The 18,970-nt window shown below is 48.9% G+C and overlaps 1 protein-coding gene across 2 annotated transcripts in view; it reads right to left on the bottom strand.

Moving 5' to 3' along the window:
• The window catches only part of NSF (N-ethylmaleimide sensitive factor, vesicle fusing ATPase), a 72,497-nt gene that overhangs the window by 16,005 nt on the left and 37,522 nt on the right, over positions 1-18,970 (bottom strand). For both annotated transcript variants that reach the window (XM_014884820.2, XM_014884819.2), the window contains exons 9-17: positions 12,034-12,233; positions 10,017-10,182; positions 9,445-9,519; positions 7,569-7,756; positions 4,577-4,672; positions 3,860-4,016; positions 2,635-2,768; positions 1,160-1,226; positions 907-986 (exon numbers count right to left, since the gene is read on the bottom strand). In XM_014884820.2, the coding sequence (XP_014740306.1) occupies positions 907-986; positions 1,160-1,226; positions 2,635-2,768; positions 3,860-4,016; positions 4,577-4,672; positions 7,569-7,756; positions 9,445-9,519; positions 10,017-10,182; positions 12,034-12,233 (1,163 nt within the window). The remainder of the gene's footprint in view (positions 1-906; positions 987-1,159; positions 1,227-2,634; positions 2,769-3,859; positions 4,017-4,576; positions 4,673-7,568; positions 7,757-9,444; positions 9,520-10,016; positions 10,183-12,033; positions 12,234-18,970) is intronic.

Raw genomic sequence — 18,970 nt, 5'->3', positions numbered from 1 at the left:
GACTTCACGTGGCCTAGAAAGCTCACTGGGAAAATCTTTGTTCTCCCAGGCTGACAGCCACACGGGGAACTCAGGGCCTGTGCCATTACAATTGAGTTCAAAGTCCTGGATTTGAAAGGTCTTTTCACCAAACTCTCTAATGAAAACAACACTCACACACAAGCTCCTGTGCCAGGATATTAAACATGACAAAAAACTGACTTCACCCAGACTGTGCTTCTCTGCTTTTTCCTGACACCAACTTTCAAGGTGTTCCTGTTATGATGTTATTTATTCATGCAGATACTCTCACACACAGAGAAGAAATGCAGTGAAGGACAGGAAAATGGCAAACAAGAAAGGAATCCCTGCCTGCCTGTCTCAGCCAGCACGAGCTGCACAACCCTCAGCACTTGTGATGTTCTTAAATCTCATCGGGCCACAAAGTGCAAACAGACAGGATCAGCACGAGAGACAAGATCTTAAGCTTCCCTCAGTCATTGTAATTAACACCTGATCATTTCAAGTTAAGAACAAATTAAACCCCTGACAACCACAATCACAGATTACACAGAAATTGATTGATAAACAGGGAGGGAGCACGTGGCTGAGCCAGGGTGGATCTGGCCTGAGCAGCTCCTCAGAGGGCAGGCAGCTGCCACAATTCAGCTTTACATGGTGAAGGTTAAACTGGTTTCCTTTGTCAGTATTTTTAGGACTAACTGCAGAAGATTCAGCCCCCAGTAATTACATATTTCAAACTGAATCCCTTGTGGTTATCCTAGAAATGTCCAAGTGAATGAAGAGCAGCAGGCTGGGATTAATGTGGCTGACTCAGACAAAAGCATTAACACCATTGGCAGCTCTCAGGCAGACACAAAGCTCCCACTGTCCCAATTCCTGCAGGAACTGGGATCCCTGCCTTACCTGAGGGGGGGCTTTCTTCAGCAGCACCAGAAGGGCTTGCAAGACCAGATTGGAGAACCGAGGTCCAATTGGGACATAATCTGAAAGCAAAAATGCATTTTGATGCCCATGGAGCAGATGCACATTTAAGGCACTTCACTGTATCAAAAGCAGTTCAATGCTCCTGATAATTTCCAGTTTGCCATGATTCAACTTTGCAAATACATCAATATTTCTGCAGCAGCCAGCACAGCTCTCCCTCCTCTTGACTCACCTAAAAGTCGCTCAATGTCATCCACAACAACACAGCTGAGCTGGGACTTGTAGGCATCATCAAAGATCTGAAAAACAGAGAAATAACTCAGTGTTAAACCTCAGCCACAGGACCATGACAGCCACAGCTGGGCCTGCTGATGTGGGTTCAGTTGAACATAGCAACACTGAGAGGAATAATCTGAAACACGTAGGTAATGAGAGATCAGCCTCCCTGCAGGCAATAAAACACTGCCATCTCCACAAATCCAGTTTATTTGTTCATTTACCCCCCACCCCACAAGCAGCTGCCCTGAGGTTCACTGTAAGCCAGGGAGAAACCAGCACCATTCCTCTGGTTTTGGAGCTGGGGCAACACTGATAATGTACAACACACACAGAGAACTTCCCCAGCTGGATCACAGCTGTGAAGATTTTCTCCTCAGGCTGGATATTGGGTACCCTGCAGGGAGAAGGGACTGACTCAGGTGTGGATCTTCCTTCCTGGAGCAGCACAGGGTCCTGCACAGCTCTGGGTGTGAGCAGCAGGCAGCACTAAGGACAGCAGTGGTGCTACAGCCCTGCCTCCAGCAAACCCTGACTGCAGTGAGTCCAAAAGGCTCCTTTTGGAATCTAAGACACAAACTGAACCCCCAGTTACAGGTGCATTGCTTCTCCCAAGCACCTTCCTTCCCTTAGAACCTCTACGAGCCTGCACCAATGTGGTCACAGTAACACTCAGCTCACAGGCTCCATTCAGTACCATTCACCTGAGGAGTAAGTGCTGGGCTGCTCCAGGAAATGAAAATATTCAACTCATTCACATTCCCTGGCTCCCCAGGCTGTTCAAGCTCTTGTTTAACTCAAGACCCCACCTCAGAACGGGTCCTAGGCCCACTCAGGCAGTTTCTGTTCTCCCCAAGTGCAGCCCTCAATCCTTCCTGCCTCCTCCTTCACAGGCAGAGCTCCAGACCTGCTCATCCCAGACCTGCTGTGCTGCACTGTCTGCCAGGATTGCACACTACAAACACACCTTGAAACCTTCCCCGAGTCACTCAGTGCCACAGAAACACTGTGACAGGAGTCTGGAGTGACAGCACAGGAGGGAATGACTTCCCACTGACAAACAGGGTTAGATGGGATATTGGGCAGGAATTGTTCCCTGGCAGGGTGGGCAGGGCTGGCACAGGGTGCCCAGAGCAGCAGTGGCTGCCCCTGCATCCCTGGCAGTGTCCCAGGCCAGGCTGGACAGGGCTTGGAGCAGCCTGGGACAGTGGAAGGTGTCACTGCCCATGGCAGGGGTGGCACTGGGTGGGCTACAAGGTCCCTCCCGACCCTAATCCATTCTACAATTCTGTGATACATTCAACTTTATAAATAAAGAATTTCTAGACCTAGAGAGAGCAGAAAATGCCATCCCAAAGGTAATTCACCTTTCCCTCTCCAAGAGAGCCCAGAACTGGGCTGTCACCAGCACAGGGGAGCACACACACATACCTTCTTCATGGCCTGGCACTTGGCTGTTTCAGAAAACCCAATCATCTTATCAGGAGAACAGATCTTGATAAAGGGGAAGTTGGATTCTTCTGCTATTTTTGCTGCTAAAGCAGTCTTCCCACTGTGGGGGGGGCCTGAAGCAAAGGACAAACAAGGAATAAACATGGGAGAAAACAGCTCTGACAGTTCTCAGTGTGGATGATACTAAGGGCATGTTTAGAATTCCATCCAGAGGCACCTGCAGTGTGCAATGAGCATTTTTCCTGCTTGCAGAAGGAGAACACTAACTCCTGGTGCAACCCAATCCTCCACATGAAGACAATTCATGGAACTACTTGAGCACGTGCAGAATGATTTGCCATGACACTTTCTGCAGGAGTAGCCATGGCACCAAAATGTGTGAGTTTGTGTTTTGGATAAATTTCTTGAGCTTGTGTCCTGTCTCAATATGATCTCTGCTGACACCTTGGCAAACAAGTGAGCAGGAACACCAGGGAAACACTGGCAAAGACAATTTGTTATTTGCCTGAATTCACACCAGGATAATCCAGAGACCAAAGACACACCTGAATCCACACACCCAACATGAATCAGTTTGTAGGGACAGAAGAAGTTGCTGGGCACTAACACAAAGAATTACTCAGGGTTAACTCCACAGCTACAGACCACAAGCAACAGTGGTAACCCATCTTTTTGGACTTTGGGAAAGGAAAAAGGGAAGAGATAAATAACAAATTCTACTGCAATATAACAAATTCTCCTCCAAAACCTGTAACACAGATACTGGAACTAGTTTCAAATGTCTGGAAACTCTCCTTAGTCAGTAACAGTCTCTGGATAGAGGGAAATCCACCTTTAACTGACAGAGACACCTAAATGTGGCTGTTTGAACTCAGCTAATTGCACTGATGAGCTCTCCAGTGACTTCAAAGAGAATTTAGACAACTGACTCAGCTAGAGACATCTCCACTGTAAACCAGCCAAATTCAGCCTATTCATTGGGTACATTTTGGTTTTTAACTGGGTACATTCCCTTCTCCCCAGCACAGGATTCCCTCTGGCTCAGGAGACAGTTTTAATATCCAAAGCAATTTCACCCAAGCAAAGTGCAAGAGCCCAATTCCATTTCTCCCCAGGGTGTTAGGTGCAGTGCAGGATGTGAGAGGTGAGCAGCAGGCAGGAGCAGTCTGCAGGGGACACCCCCAGCTGCTGGCCCTGGCTGTACCTTCCAGCAGGACGCTGACCAGGGGAGTGCGGTCGCTGTTCTTGGTCTGCTGCACCAGCAGCTCCCCATCATCCAACACCCTCGTTACTGGGTCCCCCCACTTAATGATCCCATTCATGATGTAGCTGGCATAATCCTCCTGGTTGGTTCCAAATGCCTGTAGAAGAAAGGGAACATTTCTTTTAGCAAAAAATATTTCATCCCATCAGAAAAAAACATGAAACAATTCAACAAAAATGACCAGGAGCAAGGCTCTGGAAGATGCTGAAGTGAGACAGTCCCAGCCCCTGGTGACTCACAGCATTCCAGCTCAGAATACAGGTGGAGACCAGGCACGTTCAGAAACATCTTTCCATACACCCTCACTGCCAGATCTAGTCAGTGCAAGTTGCCAGTGGGTTCTGACTCCACACTGTGTGGAGACAATTCTCAGAAATGTGGCTTAAACCTCCTCCTACAGCCCAGGGTAAAGCTGTCACCCAGCAATTGAAGTGGCCTAAAAGGGAAAGCTGTGACAGGGAGAAGAAACCCCCAGCTGTTGTTTATTTGTTCCAGCTCTCTTTACAACTCTCTGGGCAGCAACACAGAGAGCTCAGAGCTCCCCACCTGCACAGCACAGGCCATGTCAGCCCACGGGGCTCCACTGCTGGGTGATCCCAAAGGAAGCTGCTCCCTCCCACCACTGACTGCTCCTGCAGTCCCACAGTGCTCACTCACTGGTTTGATATCGTTCTCCAAGGATGCAAAGAAGTCTCCTCTGGTCACACGCAGGCTCTCTGCCTTCTCCATGTCCACCTCCACTTTGTTGCTGGCCTAGAAAGGCAATAAAGGACACTGAGGTCCAGCAGCCCCACCCAGCTCCTCCCCACAGCCCCAGCCCTGCGGCTGCTCTGGGTCAGTAAGAAAAATGCTGATGTCAGGGATTTGCTGGGTACCCTGGAGCCATCCCCACCTCCAAGAGCCACATCCCAGCCCCACAGAGCCATCCAGGGCAGCTGCCCCACCCCTCTGGGTGATGCTGAAGTGCAGAGGACATCTGTGACCCTCATTTCAGAGAAGCCACCCCAGCTAAGAACAGGACTGAAGCTCTGGCCCATCCCTGCTGCTGGAGCCAGCAAGGCTCAGACTGGCAAAGTGTGGGACTGACCTCAGCCCAGTGCAAACTTCCAGAACTTACTGGGATTACAGAGGTACCCTTTGGAGCTGAGAACTAAGACAAATAAACTATGTTTAACCCTCAAAGAAGTGTCTCAGACATTCTCCTCCACTAGGGACCTGCAAGAACAGAGTGCACCTGAGCATGGGCAGGAAAAATAACAATAAAAATAATGACATGGGGCTTGTCTTGAAGAGCAGCAAATGCAGCCCCTGATCAGCAGCCACAGGACCCCAGCCTGGCCAATCCTCCTGTGCCAGACACACAGCCAGAGGATGGCTGAAATGAGAGCCCCTTCTCCCAAAAACACCCACCAAGCACAAACACAGGTGCCAAATAAACATCTGAGAGGATCTTTAGTCCAGGTGATCACTTTGCTGCTTTGCAGAGGGAGGTGAAGGTACCTGAAACACTCAATATATTCCTGAAGTTCTGTGTACACTTAAAACCAGGGGGGCTCTTACCTCCCCAGCCTTTAATGAGTTCATGTTTTAATTTTTCACACACTTTGAGAGACAATCACAAGAGTTTAAATGATTCAGGAGAAAATGCCCCTTCATTTTCCATTTGTGCTCTTGCTTCTCACAGGTGCTTCTGAAAACTAGGTCAGGCCTATGATGTATATTTTAAATTTTCAATACTTGTAGGAAAGAATAAAGTACTTTACTGCATCATTTAGCTAAAAGCAACTTCAGAATAAAGAATATTACCCAAAATTACTGTGTCAAAGTGTTTGAAAAGCAAAACAACACATGGATGCTTCCCATGTGGAAAACACATCCATACATTACTGAGATGTGGATCACAAACCACCCCAGAGGAGGGGACTGCTCTTGCACATTTGCACATTGCCATCTCCCCTTTTCCCACGTGACTTCTTGGCACAACAGGGAATAGATCAAAACACCAACGCTCCCCAAACTCACCCAAAACTCAAGCACTGAGAAAACATCAACTATAAGCAAAATTAATTATTTAAGGAAAATGTTTTGCCTGCAAAAGGAAGAATCCAGAAGTGCTGATTTTTTTTTTGAGACAGAGCACAAGAAAATGAGAAAGTGATGATGTTTGTGGTTTTTTTGCTATATGAAACGACTTGTCAAGTACTATGGTTATACAAGAACTAATTAGCAGGAAGAGTAATTTTTCCTTTAGTAAGAGCACTCCCAGGAGATAAAAATGTCTAAGCAGCAAATGATTCCTCACTTAAATGAAAGTGTGATTTGCTCTCCTCAATTTGAGACTGAGCAGATTTTTACTGAACCCCAGCCCTGTGCTGTGGGATTGATGCCCAGGGCTTTTCCCTGCAGGAGCTGCCCCCAGTCCTGGCCAGGGGAGCAGGGCTGTGCCTCAGGCTCCTTCCTCACCACCTCATCATCTCATATTTCAACACCACTGAATACTGAGCTTTGCATCTGCCTTCCCACCCCTGACATTTCATGGCCCTGAACTCCCTCCTGAGACACACTGAGTGGGACTGGGGAGGCAGGGGAGTGTTCCCAGAGCCCAGGGGGAGCTGGGAAGGCAGCATGGATCAGGGGATGTGGGGTGATCATGGCAGCACTTATTTGCAATGGAAGATTTTGTACAAAGCCCTCGGAATTCAACCAAGACTTGGAGCAAAGGATGCCCCTCAAGGCTGAAACACTTCACACAAAGCACATCTCTGCTGTTCTGGTTCTGGCAAACACTGAACAGCCTTCCCCATGCCCTGACCCCAGCACTCTCACACTCTCCAGAACTCTTCACCATGCTTTCTTCAGGCTGAGGAATCCTACTTTAATCATTTTTCCAAAGAAAACCCTCCTGAACCTCTGACCCCCTGCTGCCATTCCATTCCCTGGTTCTAGCACAGTCCAAGTCCACCAGGAGTTTTATCCATGATGGAATCACAGCCCCACTTTTGCTGTTTACCTCTCCTGATAAATTCTAACCTTGTTATTTTGTTATTTTCACTGACAGTGACTGAGCTGGGATTTCCAGACCATTCCAGCTCCAAGAACTTGGCCCCAGGTGATGGCCAGGTCAGTCCCCATCCCTGCCTCCACCTGTTCAAGTCTCTCTCCCAGTGGACACCTAAAATTCCCTGGCATCTTGTGCAGTGGCATTTCAAATGCCCCCAGGAGATCCCCACTGGTGATCTGTGTCTTTATTCCCCTAAACCAGCTCTGAGATTGTAACCTCTCCCCTTCTTACACAACATTTGGGAACACACTGAGCTGCACAGGCTCCAGCAGAGCCTCCCTATCAATGGCTGCTCTAATTCCCACCTTGTCTCCTGGGTCCAATGCACAAACTGTGCTCAAGACTTTCAGTTTTTATCAAAACATTCTCAAAAACCACCCCATCCACTCCAGCAAGCTGGGAAAGGCACTTGGAGAGCAGGAGAGGGAAGAGGGAATTCAGAACAAAGGAAAAGCACAGGTGGTGCCCACATGAATTTCATCTCCTAAGGTACACTGACAGGCCACTTTCCATTTGGAAGCAAACATTCAATATTCCAAATGTAATTCTTTTCCCTTTTTTGCCCCAGGAGGAGATGACAGCACTGACCTTAATGTGTCTGTTCATGGCAGTGGACTGAGCAGCTCGAACCAAACCTTCCAGCTCAGCACCACTGAAGTTTTTGGTCTCCACTGCCAGCTCTGCAATGTCCACATCCTCAGCCAGCAGCTGGTGCTCCCTCATCCTCACCGTGTGGATGTGGAGGATCTGGAACCGGCCCTTCTCATCTGGCAGGCCTGGCATGGGGAACAGAACACAGCCAAACCCCTGAGCACAGCCCTGCACATCCCCCTGGCCTTCCCCTCAGCATCCCTTCCTTCCCAGGCCCTTCTCACCACGAGCACTTTGCACTTGCAATGAGGATATTTGACGATGCTTTTCACAGAGAACATTCAATTACATTAACTGCTAAACTGAGCAGAGGCATCACCAAAGCAGAGAGAAAAGCACAAGGTTGAGTTTCTTTCCTCAGGATTCCTCCAATCTGCTCTCAGATTTCCACACCAGGAATGACAATCTGGTCATCCCCTGACATCCCTCCCACCAATCCAGCTCCCACCTTGCAATTATCATGGAATGGCTTGGGTTGAAGGGATCTTAAAGCCCACCCAGTGCCACCCCTGCCATGGCAGTGACACCTTCCACTATCCCAGGTTGCTCCAAGCCCTGTCCAGCCTGGCCTGGGACACTGCCAGGGATGCAGGGGCAGCCACTGCTGCTCTGGGCACCCTGTGCCAGCCCTGCCCACCCTTTCCATAACAGCTTTCTTCCTTATATCCCATCTGACCGTGTCCATTAAAAGTCTCTGCTCCTTGCCCTGTCACTACAGGCTCTGGTAAAATCTGTTCTGCTCCTCTATCCCTGAGTGCCTTTTCCCAGGGGTTACATCTATCAATTACTGAATCAACTGAAAGTTTACTCTCCCAAAACCCAGAGCCTTGACTTCCCTCTTCATAAAGGTCCATACCATTCCTATAAAATGTTCCTTTTAATTTCCCAGCATGCACCTTAGCAAGTCCCTCCTGCAGCACACAATGGCTGATACAGAAGATCCTTCTCTTAGAAGTGTAACCTGTCAGTCTGGCACATCATCCTGAGCCCCACTGAGCTCAGCCCCTCCCAGCCTGCCTCCCCAGCCTCTGCTCCAAGGATCTGATATTTGTACTGACTAGTGTTTGTGCTGTGGGGATGTGAAAAGACATTTTACAATGTGCACAGTTCCCAGGAGCATCCAGTCCTTGTCACCTAATAATTTATTCCAGGATCACTGAGCTTTTCACCAGTTCCAGGCTGTTCTCTGCCCCATGTTTCTTCAGTGAATTGTTACCTCAGCACTGAGCTCTCAGGCCAATCACCCTTTAGGCTCCACCATAATCTTCACTGACCAAATTCTGATCTCAAATGCAAAGTCAGTGATTAGTTTTCATGTATCTAAGATGATCTGGGCTTACTTTCTTAATAAATGATCAGATATTCCTTAATTTACCCCACACCAGGGTGAGGCAGATGTGCACAGTTACAGTTTTCAGTTATGACAGCTGCTTTTCCAGTTGCCAGATGAAATGGCAAACCAAGTTCTTGGCCCACTTTTAGTTCACTCACTGCTCCTGCCTGGCCTTCCTGCAATTTCTATCCAGAAATGACCCAGTGAAATGAAATTACCATTATTTGCCTCCTTTCCTTCACACAAGAGATTCAGGGTCCTGCCTGCCCACCCCTGCCCACTCTGCTGGGATAAACCCACTCAGGTTTATCAGTAGGGATAAAGTGGTATTTTATGGGTCTGATTTAATTTCTATTCTGGAGGGAGCTGCAGGGAGTTCAGCACCTGAGCCATCCTGGGGATTGTTCACATTATGATCTATGTTTGCTTTGCTGCTGTAGGTTCATGGAGTTGAGGAGCTGGGACCTGCAGTGTGCTTACCAATCTCCATCTTCACCTCCAGCCTCCCCGGCCTCAGCAGGGCCTCATCAATCAGGTCAGGTCTGTTGGTCATTCCTAAAGTCAAAGTGAAAAACAAAACTGTTATCTGAGCTTCCTGAGTGGGTTCCAGACCCTGGTACAGCCCATAGGGCTAGGGACATACTCCAAGAGTCCCAAGGAGACAAACTCATCTTCTGGAGGGAAATGCCCTGAGGGACAGTCAGGGCACCAGGGATCAAAGCTGTGCTTGTGCCTGTACCTCCCTGTGCTTGTGGAGCACCTGCAGGGCTCCTGCAGCAGGACAGGCACAGCTGGAGCAGCCCCACTGCCCCACAGGCTGATCCATCAGTTCTATCAGTCCTTGCAGGTTTCCCTGAACTATGAAACCCTCCTTATCAAAACTAAAGAAGGGAATTGCTGAAAGCAGCAATATCTGCCAAGCACAGCAGCATCTCCCTTCAACCTGCTGCTGATGCTGCTCCAGCAGCAGCCATGGCACCTCAGCTGACCTGCATGAGCAAACAGCAGCAGCTCCCCCAGCCCTCAGGACAGAGCCAGGCAGCCCCACGTACCAATGACCAGGATGTTGTTGAGCTGCTCCACACCATCGATTTTGGAGAGCAGCTGGTTCACCACGGTGTCATGCACGCCAGTGCTGCCAGCCATGCTGCCCCTCTGCTTGCAGATGGCATCAATCTCATCAAAAATGATGATGTGCACCCCACTGTTGGCTCCAAGCTGTGGGAGAGAGGACATGTCAGGAATGTCACCAGTCTGATTGCTGAGAGCAATCCAAAATCAGCAGCGACCTTGCACCAAGCTCAGCCACACAGACACAGCCCTGAAACTCCCTGTGTGCTCAGTATTGTGTGTGTGTGTGTCACCCCTTCCCAGGGGAACATCCTGCCCATCTCAAAATTAGGGGGCTCAGGGAGCTCTCCCCAAACTCAGGACTTTGCAGCTACACAGGTTTCAAGGAAGAGCACGAGGCTGAGCAAGCCAAGCAAAGGCCAAAGCTGGAGCTCAAAGGCTCCCAGCACTCGGTACCTGGAAAGGGACAGGTACCAGGGACAGGTACCAGGGACAGGTGCCAGGGACAGGTACCAGGGACAGGTGCCAGGGACAGGTGCCAGGGACAGGTACCAGGGACAGGGACAAGGTCTGTGGAGGGAGGGAGGGAGGGAGGGAGGGAGGGATGCAGCAGGGTGGGAACACCCCAGGCTGGACTGAAGTCAGTAAATACACAGCTTGCCAGAGCAGCTCTGTTGATAATGTTTTGAAGGAGCTCAGTCTCCCTGTGCCAGCCAGACCCAGAACTGCCATTTCCAGGTTCACTCAGGGGTGAGGCAGTTGCAGCTGCTAAGAGAACAGGATACTTTTTGTGACTGCACTATGAAGCTTTTCCCTTCAAATTCCACCTCTAAAACATCTTTTGTGGCCAGTGCAGACCATGTTATCACTGGGTGAATGTGCTGGCCCTGGCAATCTGCCCCAGACACAGGCAGCACAATGCCAACCTTTTGGAGACCTTTTTAATCTCCCAGCTGTCATCAGGCCCAGCCCTGCAGCCAATATCGAGTGGTATTTTAACAGGTGTGGTATTGCCAAGGGAAAGCAGCTCCCAGAGATGCTGCAACCACCAGGGAGCAGGAGATTGCTCACGTGGGTCTGTATTACCACACAGAGCTGATTGACTGACTAATAAACCTCTTGCTGAAGAAATGAAATTATTTCAAGTCACCACCAAAATCTGTGTCTTGTGAGCTGAATAAAATTAAGGGATCATTTGCTAATGACTTCTGAAAAGACTTCCCTGTATTTAACTATGACTAGCCTGACATTTGATTTTCTTTACCAGAAAATTTATCAAGATCAAGTGATCCACAGCAAAGAAAAATTACCACAGCACACATGAAAGGAGTACTTACACCATGAAACTAAAGATTGGGGTTTTGAAAGCCAGCTAAATCAATGGATGAAAAAAATCACTGGAAAAAAAGAGAATCTTTATCTCCACTTCCAGTTTCAAAGATCTCTAGTTTCAAGACATTTTTCTCATCCATTAGTTTTCTGCTGAGAAAAATTAACCATGCACTGATTAGAACACTTCAAGTGCTATAACTTGCCAGTATGCCTGCAACCTAAAAACCTGAAACTCCAAAAGCTTATGGACCAGCTTAATTCAGTAAGAAAAATCCAAACAGAATCAATTATGTCTCTCCCACCAAAAAAACAAGAACAACAACAAAAAAAACAGAGGGAAATTTGTACCATGTGAGTTCTGAATTTTAAGGACTTTTGGAGCAGGGGACAGTACATGAAAGCAAGCAGGGTGGGCACTGCTGGATTACTCCCAAATCAGGGTGCTGGAATCCCAGCACACTGGCCCTGTCTGCAGAGCTGGCTGGAGCCCAGCTGCCTTCCCAGCTTCCAAGGCTGTTTTCACAACTGAGAGTGTGTGAGCCTGCACGACACCAATACTCACCAGCAACAACCACAACCCCAAGCCAAGCAGTGACTCTGCCTCGAATGGAAGCAGTAATCTGCAGATTCCAGACCCTTCCCTGCGCCATTCCTGTGTGTCCTTACCCTCCTCTGCTCCTCCTCTGCATCAGCAAACAGCTTCCTGATGTTGGCCTCGGACTCGCCCACGTATTTGTTGAGGATTTCGGGCCCATTGACCACCTTTGGCTCCCGGGCATTGAGCATCTTCCCGATCTGCCGAGCCATCAGCGTCTTCCCGCAGCCCGGGGGCCCGTACAGCAGGATCCCCTTGACGTGCTTGCAGCCTGCCAGGACAGGGAACAGGCTCAGGGACGATGGGACAGAGCCCTGATGGGAGGCATTTCCCCAGGGAGAGATGGGCCTGAGCTCTGCTCGGTGCCTCTGCCCCAGAAATCCAGAGCCAGGTTGGGTCGGTGTCATCCCAATGCTGTGCCAAGGAAAAACAACCTCCAGAACAACTCGAGTGCTCTCCATCCTGCAGGCACACCGAGCTGTAACTCCTGGGCAGGAACACACAGCACCAGGGATCCCTTGGGAAAACTGGGAATTACAATTTTCACCAGGAGGAGGTCCCAGGGATGCTGCTCATTCCCAGGCAGAGGGGCTGCAGATACTCTTTTCTACATCCTGCACACCAAGCAAGGCAGACACAGGTCAGACATGATGCCTTGAGGAGCTGGAGCAGAGGCTACACACAGAGTTAAGGAGAATAAAATGGGTATTTATTGGGAGGCCTACAAAGGCCTACAGAGCCACACCCCAGCAATATCAGTGCCACAGTCGTGGCCCCTGCCTGGATGGCTCCAAGATGGAAGGAAAGGAGGGGTTGGTCACAAAATCTCACACTTTTATAGGTTCTGGTTAATTTGCATGAACCCACCCTCCACCTTTCCACGTAGTTTGTGCTTAGGGCCTGAAGTTTGGAGAAACTGTCCTTGAGTTCTTAACTAGAATAGGACTGGTTTGTCTTCATCACCCTAGCACATCAGAAAAGCACATCCAAGGAGAATAGGAAAACTTAAAACTAAAGGCATCAGACACACTCAGATTCTTGAAAGAGAAAATGAGGAATATTGTGTGATAATGCCAAACTTTTTACTTCTGTCCTGGGCTTTGGTGAGTTCTATATCAGACATCCAGTTCTGGCTGCAAGCTCATAGAATAAATGTTGAGAAAACAGAAAAAAACTTCCAAGAATCACCAGAACCATCAGCCCAAAAAACTGTAATTAGAAAGACCTGAAATACTCTAATTTGTTCAAATAACAGGACTCTGGACACTGTGTATGAGAATTTAAATTCTCTCCTGTAGGGAAAGAGAGGATGCAATTGCTGCAAGCTGAGGCTGGGCACATCCCAGTCAGTGACAGGCACACATGTCCCAGGGTCACAGCTCCTGGGAGAGGCTGTGAACCAGAAGAGTTTCCCTGAAGGATTTGCAGAATTGTGGATATACATCATGTGAGCCCCACAGATTTTAACAACATGCTGAATATCGTTGTGCCTGAATTTCCTGTGCCCTGCCTCACCCTGTGCCAAGAGAGGTTGTGGGACCAGCTCCTGTCCAAACCAGGTTTGTTTTGTTCCTTTAATGAGACTCTCAGCACTCACACCAGATCTGGCCAGGAGGAAAAGGAACTGCACAAGACTAAACCTTTGGCCTGGAAGCTGCTGTTGGAAAACCCTGCAGGAGGAGAGCAGAGATCATGTACCAGCACCAGGTTCTGAACACTGAGCAGCAGGCTCAGGGAAAGCCTCAGAGGAGAGGGGGGACATGGGTTAGTGGTGGCCTCAGGAGTGCTGGGGGAATGGTGGGACTCAGAGCGTTTTTTCTGTTTTGTAATGAATATATGAAAATCTATTTTTCCTCTATTCTTGTGGATTGACTTCTTCAAGTATGTGACCCACCCAAGAGCCCTGCAGTGCTCAGGATACATATTAAAAGCAAAGCCAAAAAAAGGCAGCAAACTGATGGCCCAAGCTCAGACTGAGGGACCTGAGCTCAGTTTCTGCCAGGTTCAAGGAGCCTGAGCACATGGAGTTGTCTGTCACCCCACAGGATGATTTCCCTCCTGGCTTCTGCCCTGTCTCAGCTCCATGGTAACCTCACCCCATCCCACAGAGCCCTCAGGGCTGCTCAGACCTCAGGGCAATTCTGCCTCCAAAGGACAAACACTTATCCCTTAGCACCTTCCCAACACTCTGCTGTGATTTCATTTACTCCTGAAGGTTATGGCAATAAAGAATTGATTTCAGTCTGAATAACTGCTCAATAGAACTTAATTCCTGAGACCCCACATGCTCTCTGCCCTCCCTCTGGCTGTTCATTCACTGCAGTGAAGTTCCAGGAGGACACTGCCATGAGGAGGAGCTGATCCCTCCCAAAGCCCAGAGAGCAACAGTGCTGCACTGGGAAATGCCAGCAATAAAAGCTGAGAGATCCTGCTGGGCTTCTCTGCAGATAAAAAATTTACTACAGAAATCAAGAGCTGTGGCTAAGAACTCGTGAGTCAGCATTGAGGCATCTGCGAGTCAAAAGCATAAACAATATAAACTGGCAGTGAAGACAAATTTCACAGGGGAGGGAGTGAGGCACAGATAAATCAAAAGCTCTTCCTGTCACATCCCTGCCATGAGGGCATTGTTACCATGGGGGAACACGATCCCCTCTGTAACCAAACAGCAGCAGGCAGGATGGTGCTGACAAGGGATCTCTGCAGGGAAATCCCAGCACAGAGATGCTCCAACAGCTCCTGGGCCCCAGCACGAGGCCACCAAAGGGCTACAGAGGCCACCAAAGGGCTACAGAGGCCACCAAAAGGCCCTGGCAGGTCAGGGCTCTGTTCCCAGCCCAGCGAGGCAGGGCTGTGGTGCTGCAGGGAGTGGCTGTGCCAGGGCATTCACAACACAAACACCAACAGTCTGGGCCTGGTTTGTTCTTCTGTTTTCCTTCTAAGTCCTATGAGAAGTGTCTGAGGCAGCTGGGGGGGCTCAGCCTGGAGCAAAGGAGGCTCAGGGGGGCCCTTGTGGCTCTGCACAACTCCCTGACAGGAGGGGGCAGAGAGAAGGGATCGGGCTCTGCTCCCAGGGAATAGGGACAGGACAGGGGAAATGGCCTCAAGCTGTACCAGGGGAGGCTCAGGTTGGACAGCAGCAGGAATTTCTCCATGGAAAGGGTGGTCAGCCTTGGAAGGGGCTGCCCAGGGAGGTTTGGAGTGCCCATCCCTGAGGGACACCTTGGAGGTTTCCAAGGAATGCCTGAACGTGGCTCTCCATGCTCTGGGCTGGTGACAAGGTGGGGATCAGGCACAGGTTGGACTCAATGGTCTTGGAAGTCTTTTCCAATCTTAATAATTCTGGGATTCCTGCAACTCCCAACCTCTCTCCTAGAAGGGAGTACAATTGAGTTATATCCCCCAGAAGCTTCTCTTCCACAGCCCAAAACATTTGAACTTCTTGAAAAGCACAAACATTCCCCTGCCTGCATGAGCTGCCTGTGACACCCCACACCCAGAATCTCATCTCCCACCGTGAGAGTGGAACACAAAACACAAACTGCCTTGGACAAATCTGCTTAGAAACCTCCCAGAATGTTCACCTTCTTCCTGTTCAGGGGAAAAGGAAAGGAATCCTGGAATACTCTGAGTGGGAAGGAACCCCCAAGGATCATCCAGTCCCACCCCAGCCCTGCACAGACACCCCAACAATCCCACCCTGAACATCCCTGGCAGTGCTGTCCAAACACTCCTGGAGCTCTGGCAGCCTCGGGGCTGGGACCATTCCCTGGGGAGCCTGGGCAGTGCCCAAACCCTCTGGGGGAAGAACCTTGCCCTGATACCCAACCAAACCCTCCCTGGCACAGTTCCAGCTGTTCCCTGGGTCCTGAGTCTTCCTCAGAGAATTCCCCAGCTCTGAGCCCAGCAGGTTCCCTGAGACAATTCCCCAGCCTTACCCAGATGGGCTCAGCCCGTGCTGGACAATCCATGCTCCCCCTCCCTGAACCCTGAACCCATCACTGACCACCTGCTGCCAGACTTGGTTGCCACTGAATGGGCAACATTGAGAGCAGGGTCTGAGTCAGGTGGCAGAACATTCCTGGACCCAAAGCAATTAGTTCCTCTTCAAAAAAGTGACTCCAGCAGACATTTCCCTTTACAGCCACGTTCACCTGGCTAAAATCAAAGTTTTAAGGACAAGCAGGACTCTATTAAAATAGACAGGTGATGACAAATCACAAATGTTACCTCTCAAATCACAGTGGGATCCTCTGCACCACACAGGAATTTTGATTAAGTTTATCTCCCCTCTGCTGATTTCACCAATGTGGCCCAAATGTCAATACTATTATGAGAATCTCTCTAAACACAAATTACAGCTGTGCAGACATCTCCAACCAGTTCAGCTCATCATTTGATGAGCTCCAAACAAAGGTCATTGCTGTAACCTGATCCTTAAATTATGCCATTCAATGACAGTTAAGAGGCTGAACAGGGACATTAACAGGAACTCAAACCTACAAATATAGGAAATAAAATATGAGGGAAAATTCATAAAAACTGCTGAGAATGGGAGAGTTGTTGGTGTTACCAATGGAAGTCAAACTCTGTTCTGACCCAGAACATCATCTGCCCAAAGACATGATAAAGTTTATTTGTTCAATTCTCCCTCTTTAATTTATTGGAGAGATCAGAAGAACTGAATTAGTAAAACAAGGATTTTCTACTTGGGAGTGTAATTCCCCTTTTAATTAAAATCAAAGCATTCTGGTGTGATTGGATCACTCAGATGCAGCACCAGGAACCTGCATGGATGGTAAGGGAGATGTTTATCTCTGCACATTCATCTTGGGACAGGTTACAGGAAGTTCAGGGCTCCCAGACCTCACCTGCCATGCAGGCAAAATTTCCCTGGAAGTAGAGCTGGGTGGAATTTCCCTCTCCTCTCATGCTGTAAGCCCACAGTTACTCCAGGCTCCTGTTAATCTTCCCTGGCACTGACAATCCAACACAGAGTGAGACTGAAGGAACTGGTGTCTGTTTGGAATTCAAAGCTGGGGCAGGGAAAGGGCCACACCTGAACCAGAATTTTTCTTAATGGCCAGAGTTTTGATTTATGAAACTCTTTGCCACTGAAAAGAGAAGACAAAGTAAAGTTCTCCATGGAACTCTGGAAACTGATTCCTCACCACATGCCACTGGCTCTGAGGAGTTCAGTGCACATATCTATCAGGAGGCAATAATGAGATCTGTGACAAGGGCATTTGTCCATTTCTGAGGGAATGTGCTAGAAATGAAAATAAATCAGCTTGAGAGACACTTCCAACAGAATGCCTTTGGCTACAAAAACAGAATCAGGACGCTCAGGAAAAGGGCTTTTGGTAAGAGTATAAACAAACAAAACCAAGCACAGCAGCAAAGAGTAAATGTGTCAACAGAGCTGCAGAAACATCCCCAATTCCAGAGGCAGCTTCTGTGGGAAGCTGAGCACAGCCAGGATGTTCACAGCCCCATCCCAGCTGGATGCCAGTAACACAAATCCCACCAGCATTCCCTGCTTTCCAGGATAAAGCTGGATCATTGCCACCTGCTTAGAAAGCATTTGGGAATGCCTGCTGAACACTTCCTGCCTTGTGAACACAGACACCCCAGGGCACAGGGACAGCTCAGGGCTCCCAGCTGGGGACAAAATGGGGACCATGGTGATGCCACCAACCAACACCCCTGCAGCACCTGGAGCAGGAGTAAAGCTCTGGCCATCCATGCAGAAATTCCTTGCTGCAGCTTTGGTGCAAAGCCCCTTCCCTTCCCTCCAAACCACCTGCCACATTCCTATTTCCACATCTCTGTCATAAAAGGGAATCTTTTTTTTTGGTGACTGTGCAGAATTTGGAAGCCCCCTCTCTCACACCCCTCCCAGGACTGAAGTCCTTCAAGTCAGTTCACTCTGTGTCCAGAAGCTTTCCTGTCCCCCACCCTGATGCTCTCCTCCAAAGTTTTTCCAGCTGTACTGCATCCCTGTTGATACAAAGGCTGCATGCAGCAATTCAACACATGAACAAATCACACATCAGCTCCTTCACTTCCTTCCCCATCCCTGGGGCACACCTGAGTCAATCTCTGCTTTTAAGAAGGGGAGGCAAGTGACAGATGTCAGGGACTTGTTCACTGCTCTTTCCAAAGGAAGAGTTCAGTGCCCAGATCAGCCTGGCTGGCCCTGGATTCCGGTGCCTCAGGGTGAGCAGAGCTCTTCATGTTCAGTCCCGGTAGGAGAAGAGCAAGAAAGCACTGGTGCATTCTCAGCAAGGAAGAAAAGTTAGCAAATGCTGAGTTCAAGCTGTTAATTACTTCTTTACACCAGTAAAGACCTGACATTTTATGTGACAGCTGATATTAATAAAAGTGACAAACGGGCAGGAATAGGAAACAAAAGCAGAAAAAGAGCAAGGGACACAAGAGCCCACAACTGTTGGCAGATCACTCGGACATGAACTTCACCCAAGGGAACTCAGAGTGGGTGAAATCACCTCAAAGTCAGTGACAACCTGAACAGGGCAGGTGAGAAACCAGGGGGAAGATGGTGAATGTCATCCCTGATGTTATAAAGGGAAAAGGGAACTGTGGGGTTGGACTAAACTGAGAGGTCCCTTCCAACCTCAGCTGTGTTCAGACTGTGTGGTACAGACCTAGCACTAACCTGATGGCTGGAAAATTCTGAGATAATGTCTTTTTAAGTAGGTTGAAGAAAACAAGACTACAAGAAGTAGCCAGAACAACTTTATTAGGCAAGTCTGAGACAATTTCCCTCCAGGAAAACATGGAGGTCCCACTCAGAGAGTTTGAGGAAACGAAAGCAAGAGAAGGACATTTAGTTTTCCCAAAAGATATAAATAGGTGTTAGACATCCTCTTAGATATGCAGGAAAAGCACAGGCTGAACGAAGATAGAGGTGGATGAAAAGTGGATTAAACCCCACAAACTTTAAAGCACAGCAAGGAATGATCTATCCTGAATTTAGTGACATGT

Source organism: Sturnus vulgaris, chromosome 27 (genome assembly GCF_052056855.1).
Source record: "Sturnus vulgaris isolate bStuVul1 chromosome 27, bStuVul1.hap1, whole genome shotgun sequence".
Classification (NCBI taxonomy): domain Eukaryota; kingdom Metazoa; phylum Chordata; class Aves; order Passeriformes; family Sturnidae; genus Sturnus; species Sturnus vulgaris.
The sequence above is the reverse complement of the archived record's forward strand: the minus strand, read 5'-3'. Positions and strand labels throughout refer to the sequence as shown.